Raw genomic sequence first — 20691 nt, forward strand, 5'->3', positions numbered from 1 at the left:
GAACACTGAAAAACCTAAGTAACACGGCAGTTTCCACTAAGTACAGCTGGCCACACTTCTAAAGGGAGATGAAAAATTATATTTTAAAAGCTTGCCACTGGAAGAATGTTCTTTACCCTGTCACAAACACACACCCCCACCACCGATTTCTTGTCCCTAGTGACACTTATCCCACGTATCACAAGCTAAATCTAAAATGATGGTTATAGACCATGATCCTGCATATCTTTTCAAGATAACATTTCTTACACTAGATATTTGATTATTTCAAAATAAGTACTTACGAGCTGCTTTAATCTGTCTTTGCGTAGCTTTGTATCTTACATGGCCGAGTCCAAGCACTGCATAATGATCTTGGTTCTGACAAAGACACACAAGGGAGTCAAATTTGAAATGAAGCAATATACCCTTGTCCCTTATGCCGGCACCCTAAAACAGCTGTTTCCCAAAGTGAGACTCTCATAATAGGAGTCTAGTGAGATGTTTTGTATAAAATGGGTTCTGAGGTCCTTGAAGTTTGGGAAATGTGGACCACTCTATAAAGCCTTCTTGATAATTTCTATGCACAGAAGCCAAAAAAAGCACTGAGAAGTCCTGCAGTTTAAAAAGAAAAAAAAGAAAAAAAAAGCAGACAGAGATCTATAAAATCTGGCATTTTTCAGACTTACTTGATCAAAGAATTCATTTTCTTCCTAATACCTATCAATATCTTATGGCCATCCTTAAATCAAGGTACAGCCAGGAAGATTTCAGAACCAAGGGGAGCATAACAGTAGCCCTCGTAGGTTGGGCCAGTGGCAATGTGGAGCATAGAAGGAAGGTTAGATGGAAATTTTGAGAAACTGAGGGATGAGGCCTCTCTAGATAGAAAGTACCTGCTTTCATTTCTGCTTTGGTTAATATCCTTGCAAATTTAAAAGTTGAGGTAGCACTTGAGTGAAGGCTCCTTACAGAATTCAAATGGTTTATCTAGTATTGGAGGATGAGTGGGCAGAAGGGGAGTTGAGGGCATGAAACATGGGAGAAAAGAGTCAAACAGGGCTGACTGGTTTTCCTTTCAATTCAGGAAGGCAAGCTCCACGTGCAGGGGCTCCTTCACGATGCCTGGCAACCACAGTTTGTTCCAGCTGGTTTGCTTTTCTACTCCCTAAGATTATTATTATCTGTCTCTGTCCTCTAGTGTTTCCTTGGATCTCACAGACCCTTCTCCACCCTCTCATCAATGGCCTTGCCTTCTGCTTAAGGAAAAATTTAAATTATCCTACTCAAATTCCAGCATCTTTCTCCCACCCCACTGTACCACGCATCTTTTCCCTTTCCTTCACTATCGAGAAAGCCTGTCCTACCAAGACAGACTACTTCAGCCCTCCTCTTGGTTCTGAGTGCTATCTTCTCTGTCTCCTCAAATATTAGTACCTTTCAGTTGTCTCCTAAATTTCAACTGAATTATTGTCATCAGTATAAAAAGATGGTGGTATCTTTCATCTTTAAGACCCTTCCATGACCCCTCTTCCATTTCTTTTTTTTTTTTAACTTTTAGGCTGTACATTTATTTCATTCGACAAACCTCCCTCTTTTTTTGTTGTTTTATTTTTTTAAATTTATTTTTTCATTTCTTTCTTGAAAAAGCCACCCACACAACATTTTTACCCCCTCTCGCATTCATCTTTCAAACCACTCCTATCTGGTTCTGCTCTGCCCACTCCCACCCCACGGGCTATAAAGCTGCTCTCTTCGGTATCTATTTCCGGCTGCCACATCCAAGCTCACCCAGCTGCCTTCACTCGATTTCAACACCCAGTGGCAGTACAGCTGACTCTTTTCTTGAAACATTATCTTCCTTTAGTGTCTATGAATCCACTGTTTTCCTCCCACTTTCCAGTAGCTTTTTTCAGCCATTTTGACTGGCTTCTCGATGACCTGCAAAGCTTCGTGCTGGGGTATTTTTCTCTCTCTATATTTTGGTCCCAGGTAACGTGATCTAATGCCAGGGCTGGAAGATGACAAGGGCCCTGTAAATGCTCCCGACTCCCCAGCTCACTGTAGACCTCTGAGCTCCAGATGCACAGCCCTCTCAACCCTCCTGATCTGTCACTCTCTACATTGGTCACCCCTTTCCAAATATCAGACTGGTGTTTCAGTTCACTAAAAAGGCTATAGTCCCTGCCGGGCACATTTTTCCTCACTCTTCATGTGGTTGCCATCTCTCATCCTTCAGTCTCAACTCAAATGTCATCACTTTGCTTAAAAGGGACAACATTCTCTCTCCACCTCCGCTCCTTTTTTTTGGTCCCCTCTAAAGTACTGACAAATTGTCAGTGCTTCAAACTCTTTAATGGCTTTCCCCTGACTCCTCCTCCTCATCTCTCCCTTATTCACTCTGCTCCAGCCCCTTGCCTTCTTTTTGGATCCTGGCACATTATCTCAACTTCTTTCTGCCTCTGCAGTAACGCTGCCTGGAACACCATTTCCTCTGATGAATCTTTTCTAAAATTAGCTTAGAAACTTTCAATGACTTTTTACTGCTCTGAAAATAAAATGAGTTCCTCCCTTAGTCTGGCATAAAAAAGACCACCACAGAGTTTCATCTACAGTCTGTTTCAGTCTAATTTCTCACACCATCCCTTAGGTGGGCCACTCCACTCCTCACTAAGCCCCAAGGAGGCAGTGCATATTTCTTTATTCCTTCATATCTTTGCACATCTAATTCTGTCCAGAACACTTTTTCTCCCTTCTGTGCTTCACAAATTGCCATGCAACGTTTTAAGACCAGCTCAGACGTTGCCTTTTCTGTGACCCCTTTCTGGTTGCCTCTGGATATAGTATCCTATGGTCAATAAACAGGTGCTCAATTATGATTATTTTTGTTGATGCACCTTAAAACATAGTTTAATAACTGAAAACTCATGGGAAAATGGCCTATGTCTAACAAAGCATCTCACTGAACAAGATTTGGAAAATACCTTCCAGTCTTTGGGATCAAGTGTTTTCAGCATGGGAAACTCTTCTAGCTGCAATTCTTCATCTTCCGATTCCTCTGATAACTCTTTCTTATCCTCCAGTTCCTGAAAAGAGGCAGAAGCATTTCTGTTTCTCCTCTTAACAAAAGCTTCAAACCATCTTCCCACAGGTTCAACTTGACAGAGTGTTGAGGCTGTGATTGAAAGCGTTAAGAGAGGCTTCAATGTATTGCATGGAATAAATCTGTTCCAAGGCAGTAAATAAGACTGAAACAGTGACAGCAGCAGAATACAATTTTAAAACCATCAACTGAGAAAATAGTTGCAGTAATCCTGTTAACATGAGGGTTATCAATAATCATTTCCTAGTATTTAGAGTATTCAATCAACCTCTTCCAGTTATCTGACAAAACAAGACATTCAGCAATGTCAACAGTAAATCAATGTTTTTCTGGGGCTATGAGAGGAAGAAGAGAAACAAGGAGAAATGTTGCAAACTGCTTTCCTTTTAGACTAACAATTGTAAGTAAGCAATTAATAATTATAAACTGTCATAAAGAGCTAGCCTCATCCAAAAAGCCTAAAAAATCTTAATTTTTAAAACCTGAATTTAAATAGCTTTCAAAATTTTAAGAATTCACTAGCAGTGTTTTTTTCTGGAAGACAATTTTCAAGTAGCTAACAGGGATTTACCATTGAAGCTGTGATATAGTGGAACAGCTCTGCATCTGAAATCAGCTCTGGAATTCAGTGTAGATCTAACAATCAGCAATGTGAAATGAGTCAGAGGTGTCTTCAGCTGTAAAACGGGAACAATTCCTATTCTATCTGGTTCCTTGGAAGATTGAATGACAAAGCATGAAAGCACTCTGAAAGTCACAAATTGTTAAACAAAAGTAGGGCTTTATCATTATTCCTGGGAAGTGGGGATAAGTCACTACACATTTGTATATTAACAGTTCAGAAAAGGTAATTGGCGTCAGGAAAACAGTGAACGTCTTAATTTTAATTTCGTATTTCAAATGAAAGCAAAAAGCTTTACTCTCTCTGGTAATAACTGGAAGACGTCTTCCCTTGCACTTAATGGCCACAACTTTTCTAAAAATAACTGACTTTTCATGCTTTGAATTGTTTGGGAAATTAAGATTTCCTCTACCATACACAGGAGAGGATTCAAACACTATGTTCAAGAAGTACTACGGGTGTAGCGTGGGTGTGGCTTTTAAGAACATTTCCTTTCAAGCCTTTTCCTCTACTTGTGAGATTACAGAAACTTCTGTAAGCACGAACACATGTGTCCTAAAGTAAATTGAAAATCACATTTAACAAGCGTCTGTATACTTGGCTATGGTAATTAATGAAATCATTGAAACTGGAGACTCTTTAAATTTATAATACCACGACTGTCTTGGGCAATAAATCTAAGAACCTAAAGTAGCAGGACAAGTTTCACTTTAAAAAAAAAATTGAAGATGGTTGATTTACATAGGACAAGTTTCACTTGAACACTGCCTTGAAAAGTCCGTCCCCATAGGTCTTACTACCAGCATAGACAATGGTCTTCCCATACTGAACATGAGGGGCACCGTCTGGCTTGGGACATTTAAAAATGCCAGAGCAAACGTAGAGAGGGAGCGAGGTGTTTTAACAGAACACCAGCAGTAAGGCTTTGTACGCTCCCCGGCACGTGGGAAGCTGGCCGTGGGTACTCTCTTGCAGGAGGCAAGGAGATGCTTATAGAACCTTCTTAGGGTACTGGAGGGTTCGGTCCAGAACTGCTCCGTCAAATTCATGAGTCAGCAGCCACGAGACTAGGAAAAAACCATCGGGGCAGAAGAAAGACGCCCCCACCTTCTTCCTTCCAGTCTGGGGAAGGATTTCTGTGTAGCAGGGTGCAAGAAAGCACTCGTGACGGCCCCACACTCTATGAGCTAGCTGCCAGGAACAAGGGTTGAAAGGTTTCGGGTCGCCGAAGTGGAGGACCGAGGCAGGGGCGGCTGGGGCTAGACGGAGCCGGGGTTGAGTGGGCACGTACCAGAGGTCAGAGCGTGGGTGATGGCGGTGCTCTGGCCGTCCGCAGCGCTTGGCAGGAGCAGCATGATGGCGCCGGGGCCAGCCCCGGGGGCGCAGCGGTTCGCGTCCCAAGCGGAGGACGCTTAGAGCCGCTTCCAGCTCTACCTTCCCGTCCGAGCCTCGCGCCTTGGCTCTACGAAGCCCAGGAACCGGCGCATGGAGACGACCAATAACTACTTCCGGGATGACTCTTTCGTGGTGCGTAGGCCAAATCCACCCCCACCCAGCCCCGCCAACGTGTGCGGCCGCCTAGGTCCTCTACTGACTCAGATCCGGCTGGGAACTGAAACTCACGAATGAAAGGTTCCTACACTTATCAGTTCCCTCGTAAAAAGGATTCTTTTCCTCTTCCAGGTGCAGTACGTAGAACATGATTTTCTAAAGCAGTTCCCACTACATTATTTTTAAGTTACTACTACTTTATTAGTCTGAATCTAACCCCTGACTTTTGCAGTAGCTGTACTTGTATAAATAAAAAAAGGAAAAGATGTGTGCGACTTTGCACTGAGAATAACTGTTACAGTCTATACATTTATGGAGAATTCTGTACACCTACCTATAATGCGTTTATGTTTACCTAAATAAGCTAATGTCTGTTTTGCTATTACTAACTTACCTGTGCTATCTCATTTAATCTTCGTAACATTTGGAGGAGAATCCCCTCTCTAGTGTTAGATTCTAATCCAAGGCCAGCAATCTTTTTACCCTGCTCTAGCAGCGTGAAGTTTCTTTCAAGATATTCTCCGTTATAGGACTCTGGGACTTGACTGTTTAATGTTTGATTGTTTGGTAAAATCAATTATACTTCTGCTAAAATTGGACTGAGGTCAAAAGTCAAGAATTAGCAAAAGGAAACCAGGGGGTAAAGAGTCCCACCACCCAGTATTTAGACTAGGTTGGGCCAAAGAGAAGACTTGATGGGCCACTCGTCAGCAAAGAGAACCAGAAATCAGCAAATTATTCTCTAGGAATTACATTTTCACTGTTAAATACACTGAATTAGCCTGTGTATCTTTTGCATGGCAAAACTGCTCCTTTAAAACCGACTTTTCAAAAACTAAGCTAATCATCTCCCATAAACCTCCTGACCCCTCTCTTTATTAATGCAACCACTGTTAAAACAGACCCTAAGGCTCAAGGTAACCTGACTCCACTTTCTTAATATTAATAACTTTCTCTCACAACTAGCCCATCCATTTTCTCCATCACCTTTAAGGGCATGAAAACTTTTTTTTCTTTAAATTGTGGTAAAATACACATAACATAAAATCCTCATCTTAACCATTAAGTGAGCAGTTTAGCAGCGTTAAGTACATTCACTTTTTTGTGCAATCTCCAGAACTCTTCATCTTGCAAAACTGAAACTGATACCCATTAAACAATTCCCCATTTCCACTCCCCCCAGTCCCTAGCTATCATCATTCTACTTTCTATCTCTGTGAATTTGACTACTATAGGTACTTCATATAAATAGAGTCATATAGTATGTCTTTTTGTTACTGACTTACTCAGAATGTCCTCACAATTGTAGTATGTGCCAGAATTTCTTTCCTTTTTAAGGCTGAAAATATTCCATTGCATGTACATTTTATTTATCCATTCATCTGTTGAATGGGTTGATTCCACCTTTTGTCTATTGTTAACAATGCTGTTATGAACATGGAAGTACAGATACCTCTTTGAGACTCTGCTTTCAATTCTTTTCTGTATATACCCAGAACTGGAATGCTGGGTCATTTGAAAACTGTTTAACTTTTTTAGGTACTGCCATACTATTCTCCAGATTATACCATTTTACATTCCCATCAGAAGTACCCAAGGTTTCCATTTTCTGCACATCCTCACCAACTTCTTCTTCTTTACTTTTGATAGTAGCTGTTCTGATGGGTTATGAGGTGGTATCTCATGGTTTTGATTTGCATTTTCTCCGGGACCAGTCATGTTGAGCATCTTTTCATGTGTTCGTTGGCCATTTGTATAACTTCTTTGGAGAGCTGTCAATCCAAGTACATTGTCCATTAAAAAGAATGAAGTTTCTTTTTCTTGTTACTGAGTTTTAGTTCTTTATATATTCTGGATATTAACCCCTTATCAGACAAATGACTTACAAATATTTTCTCCCATTCTGTAGGTTGCTTTTTCACTCTGTTGACTGTGCACAGATGGGTGAGGCTTTTTAAAAAATTTCTCAATTCTACAATTGTCTCCTAACTGGTCTCTTCTGTTACTCATCTCCCAGATTCGCTTCTTTCAAAACCTACTCTTTTCCCCTGACTTCCCTGTGTCTGAGGATAGTACCACTCTTTGGCAGCAGGCTCAAACACTGAAACCACTATCTCTTCGTCCCTTGTTAACGTCAAATTAATAACCGACTCCTGTTTACCTTCATCCTATTTGTAAATCTAGCCACTACTCACGGCGTATCTAATATGCCAGGTACTTTACAAACACTGTTATTCAATGCCTCCACAATGCCGAGGTTACGGGGAAATTACAACACAGAGAATAAAGAAGTTACCCACGAATACAGAGTAAATGACTAAAGCAGGACTTAAAGTCAGCAACCTGAGCCTGAGTTGGTCGTGAAACCTGTTGCTCAGGGAACTCGCCATGGTGAGAGGCCCAGGTAGACCGATCGACTTTCCTTTCCAGCAGGGAATTCTTCCTCGTCCCCTAACTTCGATCCGCCGCCGGTGGTGTCCTCCAGAGCGCTCTTCCGCCTGGTGCGGCTGTGAAAGGGCCCGCGAAGTCCGCTTCACTTCCGGTGAGGAAGGGAAAAGGGCGGGCACCACCGGAAGCCAGGAAGGTGCTGTGTAATCACCCGGGAGCCAAGGGGCTTGGATCTCCTAAAATGCCGGATTACCTCGGTGCGGATCAGCGGAAAACCAAAGAAGATGAAAAGGACGACAAACCCATCCGAGGTCAGTTGACGTAGGCCGGGGCTCCGGGCCGGGGCAGGACCAGTCTTGGCCCCCAGGATTGGAGGGGTGGACGGGGAGGAGCTGGATTCCAGCTCTGGGCTCTGTTGCTTTTGTGCCGCTGGTGATTTAGGCTTCGGAGGCAGCCGGTTAACCTGCCTGTCTTCTCCGTCTCCCGTTTCCAGCTCCAGTTATGTTTTCATTTCCTCTTAATCGAAACTTTTATTCGCATTCATCTCCCAGGCCTTGAAGAAGTCACGCACACCGCTTGGCCTTGCAGGCCTTGAAAACTTCCACACCTGGAGGTGCTTGGTTACCTGGATCCTCTTTACTGCCTTTCCTCCCCCTCAAGTGACAGCCTGCTGCTATCATCCTGTAGCCAGGAGCTTGAGACATAATTAAAAAAAATTTTTTGTTTAATCTAAGTGTAGCTGATGTACAGTATTACCTTCAGGTGTACAGCGAAGTGATTCAATTATACGTGCACACACACACACATAGATATACACTTATATTTTCATTCTTTTCCATTATAGCTTATTAAAAGAAATTGAATATAGTTTCCTGTGCTATACAGTAGGTTCTTGGTTCTTGTTTATCTATTTTATATGTAGTAATGTATGTCTGTTAATCCCCGGTTTTTTTTAAATTCCTTTGACTGGATAATGCATTTACATGGTTCAAGACCCAAACGACAGAAAAAGATAAGTTGAAAATGTCTCATCTTTGAGTCCAGCCACCTCTCATCCACGGAGGCAACTGATGCTGCCATTTTGCTTTTCTAGACATTTTCTGTGTACATAACAAGCAGATTTGCTTATATAGTCCTTTTTTTCTTTTTCTTTTTCTTTTAACATAAGTGTAACGTGTGTATGTCTTGGTTTTTTAAAAATCTTAATGGCTTAGGGATAAGCTCATACGGTTATATAAAGAGGCAGTGTTGTCTGTATAATATCGCAAATTATTGGGTGTTCAATAATGTGTGTAATTAATCATTGTTAATGGACATTTCGTTTTCTTTCAATCTGTTGGCCATTGTAGAGCAATGAATAACCTTGTTAATATAATTTTTACCACATGTACAAACACAAGCTGTAGGGTAAATTTTTTAAATGAAGTTGTAATTTTTATAGACAGTGCCCGGTTACTCTCTTTAGAGAGTATACCACTTGACACTTTTACCCACAGTTCATGAGATATGCATACCATATTTGTATCTGATTTCTTCCCAGTAGCCCCATTTGTAGTCTCATCTTTATGCTATTTTCTTTTGTTACTTATAGGCTATTTTTAAACATTATTATGATGGTTTTCTTCTTGTCTTTTTCTCTTTCTCTTTCCCTCCTGAACAACTTCAACCTCTCCTATCACCCTTTCTTAATTTCTACCCACCCCTCAAAAGACAGAGCATTTCCTCTCCACTTTTAACTCACACACTTTTCCCTTGAAAGAGGTACTCAGTTATCTAGTGAAAAACTTAGTCACAGAGATTTAACATTTCATCTGTGTATTTCTCTAGGTAAGTTATCATTCTATAAACATATTAACAGGTTTATACCTTGAATGACAGTTATGACTAATGTGTGTAGTTTATGTGCTTTTTCATAGCTTACTTGATCTTTATAGCAACACTAAGGGTAAAATTAATTTTCTCCAACGAGAAGACTGATGCTCAGAGAAATTAAATGATTTTTTCAAGGTTACTTAGCAAATGTATGACCTTGCTGAGACTAGTGCTCAAGTCATTTTGATTCTCAAAGTCTTTTCTTTGGGTTCCCTATGTTTATTGTATCATATCATATCACTTTGAAGGTGTGTTATGCACTTTTTTTTTAATCCACCGTCACCCAGTTAGATAAAAGTTCCCTGAGTCCAGAAACTATTTGATGGTTGTATTTATATCATTATAACTTTGCACAGTTTTTCTCACTGAATTAATACCATTTGAATTGAACAGAAAAAAATTGTTGGCTCTAGTTTCTTTTGTTTGAATTTCACGTATTATCTCTCTTCTTTTAGCTCTGGATGAGGGGGATATCGCCTTGCTGAAAACTTACGTAAGTTGTTCCAGGGTCCACAAAATATAGGTGTTTTGTGTTGAAATAAGGACGTTTGTTAGCATTGTCCTTCCAAAATAGTTAGAAGAGACTGTCTAGCAGTTTATTCTAATCTTCATGAAGAAAGTTATCTATTTACAGTTTCTGCCTAGGACAGACAGTAAATATTCAGCATGTCTAAGCTTATTAAAGTGTGATACTGTATTGAAAGATACTTAAAATAATTTAAACAAATACTTCCTGTATTTAAAGTGTGTGAAAATGAATTAGATTTGAAATGGCAAGTTTTAATGCATAGAAATGAGCCTGCATTTTAGATAATTTCAGGCATGATTTTCATTTGTTATTGTGCATAATGGTGTGTTGCCTGTTTGGGGGACTATATTGGTTCAGGAATGGTTCTGAAATGATAAACTCCCTCTCTCTACTTTAACTTTCTACAAGCTTTAGGACAGTAACAGCTATTATGAATGTAACTGTTAAAGTTTTTGTCTATAGTTTAATAAATTGTTGCTATCCTTATGCTCTAATTAAACTGACCTTTATCTCTTAGGGTCAGAGCACTTACTCTAGGCAGATCAAACAGGTTGAAGATGACATTCAGCAACTTCTCAAGAAAATTAATGAGCTCACTGGTATATATATTTTATTCCTGTTTCCTCTCTTTATATGTAATGGCTTAATTATTTCAAAGGAGTTGAAATTCAAATGTTACTTTTTCATGAATCATAGATTTAAAAAAATTTATCCTTCCTATCTGTTAAGAAATTGGATCCCATTTAATAATCACTTTCACTATCTTGTATAAGCAATTTTAATGCTTAAGCAATTAAAAAACACCATCATCCTTTAAGCAAATAATGTTTCTGTTGGTCAAAGCCAAGTTCAGTAGACCCTTAATAAACAAGTCAGAATTTCTTCTTTTTTATATTTTTATTTTTTATTATTTTTTGTGATGGGGGGTAATTAGGTTTATTTATTTTATTATTTCTTAGTGGAGGTGTCAGGGATTGAACCTAGGACCTCATGCATGCTAAACAGGCACTCTTAGCTATAGCACTGAGCTATACACCCCCTCCAGAATTTCTTCTTGACTAAAAATATGATCTCACATGGTATTGCTTGATGTAAGTGGGCTATGGCCTAATAATTGGAACATTTTCTTCTTGGGAACTTGAGTGGTGAAATTTTATAGTAGTTTACCTGCACAAAAAACTGGGGTCATCCCCTCAGGACATTTGGCAGTGTCTGGAGACATTCTTGCTCCTCATATCTTGAGGGGAGGTAGTGCTAGTGATCTAGTGGCTGGAGGCCAAGGATGCTGCTAACCATCCTGCAATGCACAGGACACCCTCCCCTGTAACAAATTATTCAATCCAAAATGTTATTAGTGCTGAGGTTGAGAAAGCTTGCTTTAGCATGCTGCATTACATTTGAGTGAATTTTTTAATCTTTATGTAGGTATCAAAGAGTCTGACACTGGCCTGGCCCCACCAGCACTCTGGGATTTGGCTGCTGATAAGCAAACACTCCAGAGTGAACAGCCTTTGCAGGTTGCAAGGTATGCATAGTGCTCTGTGCAAATTTATTTTTATCTGTACTGTTAGGTACTTTTTAAAGTCTCCAGTAAAATGCAATAGTTCATAAAGAATTTGTATGCCATGTTCCAAGTAAATAAAAGCTTTCCACAAAAGGATCTAGGGGTAACATTATATCTTAAACAATTATTCAAGAAACAGGTAAAGCCATAATCTTATAAAAGATTCAAATGATACAGGAAGGTACAGAACAAAATGTGAAGAGCTCCCTTCCCACCCTGCTGTCCCGTTGCCCTTTCCTCAGACATAACTACTGAGAATAGTTTGGTCCTCTTTAATCCTCCTGTGCATCTTCATGTATATATTTGCTTGCAAAGAAACATACCCTGTTTTCTTTTTAGATATCACTACATATTTTGGAAATCTTATACTGTCTTTGATATAGGTGTACCATGAGTTTCTCTTTTTGTTCACTTACACCCTAATTAGGTGGCCCATAATCTCTGGTAGCTTCCTGAAAGAGGGTCTTTTGGGAGGTACTTTTTTGAGACCATGTATGTCTGGAGACATTTTGACTGATAGAAGGTTCTTCAGAATTTTGAAGGCATGATTACATTGTCCTCTGCCTCCTGGTGTTGTTAGTTTGAAGCTAGTCTGAAAATTGTGATTCCCAGTATGTGTGACCTGTTTTCCCTCTGAAAATTGTAGAGTCTCCTCTAGTTCTCAATGTTCTGAAATTTCATGGCTGTATGCCTTGGTGTTGGTCTGTTTTCATCTATGGTTCCAGGCTCTCATGTTCATCAGTGTGGCAGATTTTCTTGAAACTCTTTATTTATTAATAATGTTTTTCTATTTTCTTGGTCCTCTATTCTGGACTTCTATTACTGGGATATTGGATCTCCTGGATGGCCCCTCTAATATGCTAATCTTTCTTTCCTGCTTTTCTTTGTTTTGTCTTTTTGTGTGTGTGTGTATGTGAGATTTTCTTAACTTTGGAGTCCATCTATTGATTCCCACCCTACCACCCCCATTTCTCTTAAATTTTTAATTTCTAAGAGTTTTTCTTTCTTTTAATGTATATGTTTTGTTTGAATGTTCTCATATCATGGTTGTAGTATGTTCTCTCTAAGGAAATTAAGGCTAGCTGGGTTTCTGCTTCCTCTAAGATGCTTTTTTCCTCTTTGCTTGGTGTCTGTCTTTTATGTTAGATGTCTGGTCATCTTACTTTGGGCTTTGGTTTTAGTGGGAGCCCAAAACACTAATAGAAGCCCTAGATTCAATAGTGAGGCATGTCGACCCTCAGCTTCACTGTAGCTTATATTGAATGTTCGAATTTGGGAGCACTCAGTGTCAGTATCTTTAGATCTTTTCACTTGGACCATCATTTTTCCCAGAGGTGTTGTCTTTAGTCTCCTGTGTCTCCAATCTCCAATATTTTGGAAGGACAGTGGAGATAGGGTGCTAGGGAATTTCAGCAACAGGTTCACGTATGTTTAATCATCATTCCCCTCTCACTCTCCTCATTTTCAGTGAAGTTACCACCACCCTATTCCTTGCCCCGGCATTTCTGGATACCTTCTGTTTTCCTCTCCAGGATATTTTCATCACCCCAAGAGAAACCCCATACCCATTAGCAGTCTCTATTCCCCTCTCACTGGCTGCTGGCAACCACTAACCTACTTTCTGTCTCTGTGGATTTGCCTATCGTGGACATTTCAGATAAATGGAATCACACAATATATGCCTGGCTTCTTTAGCTTAGCATAATGTTTTAAGGTTTACCCATGTTATAGCTTTTATCAGAACCTCATTTCTTTTTCTAGCCAAATAATACTCCAGTCTAATTTCTTCATTGATATTCTCTGTTTGGTGAGACATTGTTCTCATACTTCCCATGAATTCTTTAGACATGGTTTCCTTTGGTTTTCAAAAGAATATTTATGATATTGATTAAAGTTTTTGTTTAGTAAGACCAATGTCTAGGCTTCCTCAGGGACGGTTTCTATAGACTTTTTTTCCCTATGCATAGGCCATACTTCTTTTTGTGTCTCATAGTTTCTTGATGGAAACTGGACATTTTAAATAACATGTCAGTTTTGGAACTCAGATTTCCTTTCTTCAGCGCTTGTTACTGTTGCTGTTTTTCTTTTCAAGTTTTTTGATCAGCCTCTTGTTAGCCCCAACTGGTAATTCTGCCTCAGACAGTTCTGATATCAGATAGTTGCCATTGATTGTTTCTAGACATTTGTTGGAAAATGTGCTGTAAGAGGTGTGTACACCATTAGCCCTGAGTCAGTTCAAATAAAAAGAAGTCCTGAGAAGGGAGCTCTTCAACTAGCTGCCAGGAGGGTCAGATAGTTCTCTGGGGTTTGGGCTTTTGGGGAGCTCCAGTTCTTTATCTCCCTCCTTCCCCGAGGAAGGCTGCTGGTTATCAAGTTACTATTGTTGTGGGGCTGTTGGCTTTCAAGTCTTCTGTAGAGCTGGGGAGAATGGGATAGGAGTGAGGCGAGTTTAAATGCAAAAGGCTCACTGTTCTTATTGACAGTCAAACTCCTCCCTCCTTTTTTTAAAATAAACATTCTTTAGATTGTTATAAGCCTGTAGTTAGTTTCCAGAGTTCTAAAAATGTTGATTTTGACTGTTTTTACCAGTGTTCTCTGTGCTTTTAAGGATGGGCAGATTTCTGAAGGTCCTTACTCTGTGGTCCTGGAAGTTGAGGAGGTCTCTGTATATATACTTTTCAGCTGAGGGTTAAAAAAATCTGTATCTATGCATACAGTGTTGCCAAGGTCTGTCAGATAAAGCAGTGATAGGTACTCTCTAAATATATATATAATTTTACGTCTCTAGGGGACCTTGGCTAGTGACAGAAGATGGAGCTGTGTCACAGTTATGCTGCAGGGACAAAGCGTTTTTACCTTACTCTTAGCTCTGCCTACATGCACACTCCAGAGACTGTTGTCTACTTTAGCTTAGTATATGTTGCTGCAGCTGTGACATAAGTTCTTTCTAACATAGTTCTGTTTTTAGTTTTTGTTTTTCGTCTGTGGACCGACAGTACAGAAGATAGACAGTAGACTACCTTCTTCTACACTAATGTACATGGTATTTATTGCAAATCTGCCTTCACCACATCCCACAGGAAAAGAATATATTTAAGTTACAAGCAGCAATAATAAAAATGGATTTGAAGTATAAACTTGGGAAGGAATGAAAACACATTTATTACTTAACTTGATGTAAGACAAAACGCCTGCCTCCTTAGAGAAAATAAAAGGGAGAATAACGTAAGATACAGAGCAGTAGCACTAATAAAGGCACATAGTTATGAAAATCCAGAAATTAGAGGATTTCATCTTAATGATGAAATATTTGAGCTTAATTTTCCAGGGGAATGTATGTTTTGAAAATTTTATGGCTTGGCTAAAGTTGAGTGGACCCTTGGGATTGAGCATATTCCGCAGAGAAGGGTCCTTAACAGTGGCCCAGTTTCTGCAGGTCGAGTTTACATCTGCTCCTTAGTATACTGTGTGCCCAGGAGAGAATCTAGTTACTTGAATTCATTATTAGCGGTTTAGGTTCCTTATGCTAATCAAGCCTTTTGCCGTGTTAGATGTACAAAGATAATCAATGCTGATTCGGAGGACCCAAAATACATTATCAATGTGAAGCAGTTTGCCAAGTTTGTGGTGGACCTCAGTGATCAGGTAGCACCTACCGACATTGAAGAAGGGATGAGAGTTGGGTAAGATTTCTGTTTACAGTAAGTACTCGTCTTTCATTGAAGATACCATGTCACAGTCACACCCTCCGCTTTCTTTTGAATGGATAAACTGGGTGCCAGGGAGTACCCAGGGGTAGTCTAGGAGAGTGCCATGGGTGAACCTCCTTCTTCATCTGCTTCCTGACCTCCCACCTGCCTCCTTTCAACCCCCACTATGGCTTTTTATGGCTTGAAATGTCATGATCAGAGATGGTCCAGAATTTTAGAGTTGAATTTGCTAGTCTATTTACGGTAACTAGTGTAGGTAGAGGAAGCACTTGGTCTGGGACAGTTACGAGGAGTGAGTGAGTTAATGTAATTAATGTATATAGAACACATGGTAATTCACTTAGTCAATTTTTTTGAATGTGTTGGTGAGGATCTTTTTTACCTCCTTAGTGTGGACAGAAATAAGTATCAGATTCACATTCCACTGCCTCCTAAGATTGACCCAACAGTTACCATGATGCAGGTAAGAAACTGTGGAAGGGAGAAGGAATGGCATGACACTGAATACAATTGCATCCATCTCAAAAAATGTTGAATGTTTTAACTAATGAAATATTAATATGTGGGCATGTACCGAAGAGTTGTCAAAATTTTTAAAACAATTTTTGAGATCAGAAAGTCTTTTTCAGTCTTTACTAGTTTATCTCCCACTTAGTGTCATAACAAGTAATATAGCAAGTGGGTCTAGGTCTTTACTAGTTTATCTCCCACTTAGTGTCATAACAAGTAATATAGCAAGTGGGTCTAGGACACTGGGCATTGTATTCCATTTTTATTAAAATTCTTATTTGCTATAAGTCTGATTTTTCTTTTAGGGAATTAGGTCCACTCTGTTGTACAGAACATTTGGATTAATGTTCAAAAATGTGTCGCTCTCTGTTGTACATTTTCATCCATCTCTTAGGTGGAGGAAAAACCTGATGTTACATACAGTGATGTGGGTGGCTGTAAGGAACAGATTGAGAAACTTCGAGAAGTAGTTGAAACCCCACTACTTCATGTAAGTGGCTGAGTACTGTTGCCTTTTAAATTTCTTTGTACAAAGATGTGAGGACCTTTTGTATACTGTGCACTAGAATTGCCTATTATTAGATACCTTTTAAAATGTTATATTTTCCTAAATGAATATTTTTGAGGGGGTAAAGAGTAGGTGTGTGAAGAGTTGGTAAGTTCCAGAAGAGAGAAAGCAAAAGGATTGAGTAGTCAAGCCTATTTAAAAAAGAAAGATCTGCTGTTTAGAGTGACAGAGGTGGTCAAGGTTATTGCTAACCTTTATCAGTATGTTAAATATAGGTTATTGTGGAAGAAACCATGGGTTTTAATGATATCAAGAAGAAATAGGGTTTAATTGAATGAAATTAAGCTTGGGGGGATAGTGGAAAAAATTAGGATATTAAATACAAGATAATACTTTTTTGTTCTTTGAACACTAATTTTTTTAAATTGGGGGGAAAAAAGTCTTGTTAACCCTGGATAGTAGAAATAATACCTTAAAGAGCCATTCAACCTTGTGTATTGGTAAGAGTCTAGTTTAGATCTATGTTTTAGAATAAAAAAATTCTTACTGAGATCAAGTATATAGATTGTGGACTTAATAGTTTTGGTTTAAATATATTGATGTAGAAGTAGTCTTGTTTTTATTATAGAGAAGTGGTAAGTGTAAAAATTGTTTCTCCATTACAGCCAGAGAGGTTTGTTAACCTTGGCATTGAGCCTCCTAAGGGTGTGCTGCTCTTTGGCCCACCGGGTACAGGCAAGACACTCTGTGCTCGGGCTGTTGCTAACAGGACTGATGCTTGCTTCATTCGAGTTATTGGATCTGAACTTGTGCAGAAGTATGTCGGTGAGGTAAAGTAAACTGATCATAATCAAAGAATATGTAGCTCTGATTCATAAAGCATAGGTGAAATCAAAATGGCAATTCCATATTTGAAGATTGAGGCCTGAAATGTTTTGATTGATGGGTACTAATTAGAAGTTTAGAAGACAACCAGCCTTCCCTTGTGGTCATTTGGAAATAAACAACTGCCAACATTTTAAATCCGTTTGCTCCCTACTTAGAAGGATGACATTTTCTACAGATTTGGTTTGTAAAATAACTATCCCAGAAATACCTAGTGAATGCATTCAGAAGTGTATTCACTTCAGGAGCAGTGTTCTATGTTCCTTTGAGAAAGAGAATAGATTTTATCTGTATGTATGTGCCTGGGTGTATACACACACACACGAATGTTGTTTTTCATTAGAGAATAAGTCTAGGGCTGAGTATATTATATCCGAAACATTAATGATTAGTATACTTACAATGAGAATTAGAAAAGGATCTACAGGAGCTGAGATACACCTTTATTCCCTGGTCAGAACTTACAAATCACATTCAGTGATCAGAAATGCCCAGCAATAGATCAGATGCTTTTATTTTCTCAAGTTTTATTGATTGAAGTGGTGCTTTTATTTTATTTAACTGTGTTAATTTGACCTATTCAGGTCTTAAAGTTATTGGCTATTTAATAGATACAGAATCATTAAATTAATACTGTTTTAAAAGGTTGAGGGTACTGTTAGGAATACTGAAAAGTTTAAAGCATAACTTTCTACTATATTTTAAAAGATTTTAAAGCCAACCCTGAATTAACAATTATTTTTGTCATTAGGGGGCTCGAATGGTTCGGGAGCTCTTTGAAATGGCCCGAACAAAGAAAGCCTGCCTTATCTTCTTTGATGAAATTGATGCTATTGGAGGTATGAGTGTTATCTTCAAGAACTAGTTTTGGACTGGGTTTCATGAGAATTCTGTCATCATATGTGTAGAGTTCCCCTGATATATTAATCTTATATGAACTTTGTCTTTTTTTTTTTTTTTAATTGAAGTATAGTTAGTTACAGTGTGTCAGTTTCTGGTGAACAGCATCATGTCCCAGTCATACATATACATACATATATTCCTTTTCATTATAGGTTTCTTGTACGAAATTTTAATTCCAACTCTTTTATGAGTTTTGGCACATCAGAGCACAGATCTAATAAACAGTAGGGCTACACCATAAAGGAAAAAAGCACGTAGCATTGCTGTTTCTCAAAGTCTTTGTACTTTCCTAATTTCATTCATAGGTCACATACATTTTTTACATTTTAGCAACTTCTTACTTGCCATGCAGCTTCACTTAATAGGTTAAAGCACTGGGACATAATTTGGTGATAGTTTTTCATAAAGTACACATAAAATAATACTGGCTTCTTAGACTTGATGAACAGAGTGTCAGCTGTGCAATCTAGGCAAGTTATTTTAACTGAGCCCAGTTTGCTCATCTTGTAAAAGGAATGATAATTCCTGCCTTGTTTATTTCATGGCTTGAGAGTGAGAGGTAGGTAATAAATGTGATAGACTTTGAAAACTCTAAAATGTTGTATAGGCCTTGGCCGTTGTTAGTCTGTTAAAAGTAATAATCCTGCAGAAGTGGCGTATGTCCAGACAGTTGTTATTTAATGAACTTAATGACAAAAAAGGTTTACAACTATAGTGGATGCTGGAACACTGTCCGGGGACTGTGGTGAGGTTACCTAAGTCTTGTTTTAAGACTGTATGGGCTTTGTGGGCTCTAGACACTCTGTAGTCAGTGTTTTCAAGGCCCATAATTTGACCACAGTCTGTCAGTGCAGTGTTGTGACCCTGAAGTCCTTTTTGTAGTATGACTGGAGTAAGCTTTATGATATCAGGATGCTCTGTGAAACCATGTTTTCCAAAATGGACTGTGTATAAAACAGTATTTGGGTACAGGAAGAAAATACTGGAATTTTCCCTCATATTTAGTCTTTTAAATTTCCTTTTTTTGTATTTTATAATGTATGTGATATATTAATACAACACTATGTACTTATATAATGTATAAATGAAAATATATATTTGGAGGCCTTTTTGGGGGAACTATTTTGGTTGAAATGAAGAAGAGTATTGACATTAACCTAGAGTATGCTAATATATTCAAATCAGTGAGATAGGAAGCTGTACATTTCTGCTGTATTGTGGATTTAGCCATATTTTTAAGGACAGTTTTGAGAAATTTAGAGGGGTATGGCAGTTTCTTACATATAATCAAATGCCATTATAGTGCTAAAGCTTGTATGTATTTTGTTGCCTTGTTTAGCTGTACATTGTGTTAAACTATGGAGGTGTTTTTGAGTGACTTAACAAAATTCCTTAAAGAGGATTTAAAAAAATACTTTAAAGGAACCTATGTTAAGTAAACCTACAAGTTCTTTCTAATTAGTTTTTTGTAAAGCAGCAGTTCTTACATGATTTGCTTAAAACTGAACCATTCATTTAGGCTGGGCTAGGGTGGGGCCTGACCTGGATCAAGACTTCCCACGCAGCGCTGCTCTGAGGGAACATGAAGAGTGTATCTTTCCTCTTGTCTTCTCAGGGGCTCGTTTTGATGATGGTGCTGGAGGCGACAATGAAGTGCAGAGGACGATGTTGGAACTGATCAATCAGCTGGATGGTTTTGATCCCCGAGGCAACATTAAAGTGCTCATGGCCACAAACCGGCCTGACACTCTGGACCCAGCACTGATGAGGCCGGGGAGATTGGACAGGAAGATTGAGTTTAGCCTACCTGATCTAGAGGTGGGAAAACCACTTCATTGGAGAAAAGAGATTCTTAAAATTTTTTCTTCCTGTGATGTTTTCCATTTTAATATTTTTCAATTCCCTTATTTTTAGGGTCGGACTCATATTTTTAAGATTCATGCCCGCTCAATGAGTGTTGAAAGAGATATCAGATTTGAACTGTTAGCACGACTGTGTCCAAATAGCACTGGTAGGTTGAAAGGTATTGCTTCCATATGCTGGTCTGTCTGTTCCAGCTGCTTTAATTAAGCCTGTTACTTTGTTTTTGTTTGAAAGGTGCTGAGATCAGAAGTGTCTGCACAGAAGCTGGTATGTTTGCCATCAGAGCACGGCGAAAAATTGCTACTGAGAAGGATTTCTTGGAAGCTGTAAATAAGGTCATTAAGTCCTATGCCAAATTCAGTGCTACTCCGCGCTATATGACATACAACTGAGTCCAGCAGTGTTCGTGAAAACACTTCTTTTCATTGGAATTCTAACCTTATACAGACTTCTTAACAACCATTTCACACACACAAAATAAATGGTTTCAAAACTGTATGCTTTTTTTTTTTAGCTGTCTTTTCTCTGTAGTGCAAATAAGGCTAATATCCAATGTCATTAACAGAAAAGCTTATTACATAATGTATGTTAACTATTTTTTGATCCACTAACATTTAAGGGTTCTAAATGTAAAGTGCTTGCTTTGACCACATATGTTCTAGGCATACGCTGGCTGGATGCTTTACATATATTATCTCACTGCC

General features: G+C 38.9%; 2 protein-coding genes across 5 annotated transcripts in view; one reads left to right on the forward strand and one right to left on the reverse strand.

Moving 5' to 3' along the window:
• DNAJC2 (DnaJ heat shock protein family (Hsp40) member C2) overlaps nt 1-20691 on the reverse strand; it is a 41766-nt gene that overhangs the window by 20906 nt on the left and 169 nt on the right. The window contains exons 1-3 of one of the 4 annotated variants that reach the window (XM_072965179.1): nt 4996-5510; nt 2964-3154; nt 285-360 (exon numbers count right to left, since the gene is read on the reverse strand). In XM_072965179.1, coding sequence (XP_072821280.1) covers nt 285-360; nt 2964-3154; nt 4996-5059 — 331 coding nt within the window. In that variant the 5' untranslated portion in view covers nt 5060-5510. Of the gene's footprint in view, nt 1-284; nt 361-2963; nt 3155-4995; nt 5511-6878; nt 7028-20691 lie in introns of those variants that run through there. The other 3 variants (XM_072965178.1, XM_006198494.4, XM_015234479.3) reach the window with 3 other exon arrangements.
• PSMC2 (proteasome 26S subunit, ATPase 2) lies at nt 7797-20485 on the forward strand. The gene is made up of 12 exons (XM_006198496.3): nt 7797-7954; nt 9971-10008; nt 10562-10643; nt 11470-11569; nt 15160-15291; nt 15709-15781; nt 16223-16318; nt 17002-17166; nt 17973-18060; nt 19740-19942; nt 20039-20135; nt 20222-20485. Exons 1-12 carry the CDS (start codon nt 7885-7887, stop codon nt 20377-20379), a joined length of 1302 nt encoding a protein of 433 aa, XP_006198558.1. The 5' UTR covers nt 7797-7884; the 3' UTR covers nt 20380-20485.

The sequence above is a fragment of the Vicugna pacos genome, chromosome 7 (genome assembly GCF_048564905.1).
Source record: "Vicugna pacos chromosome 7, VicPac4, whole genome shotgun sequence".
In the NCBI taxonomy this organism is placed as follows: Eukaryota; Metazoa; Chordata; class Mammalia; order Artiodactyla; family Camelidae; genus Vicugna; species Vicugna pacos.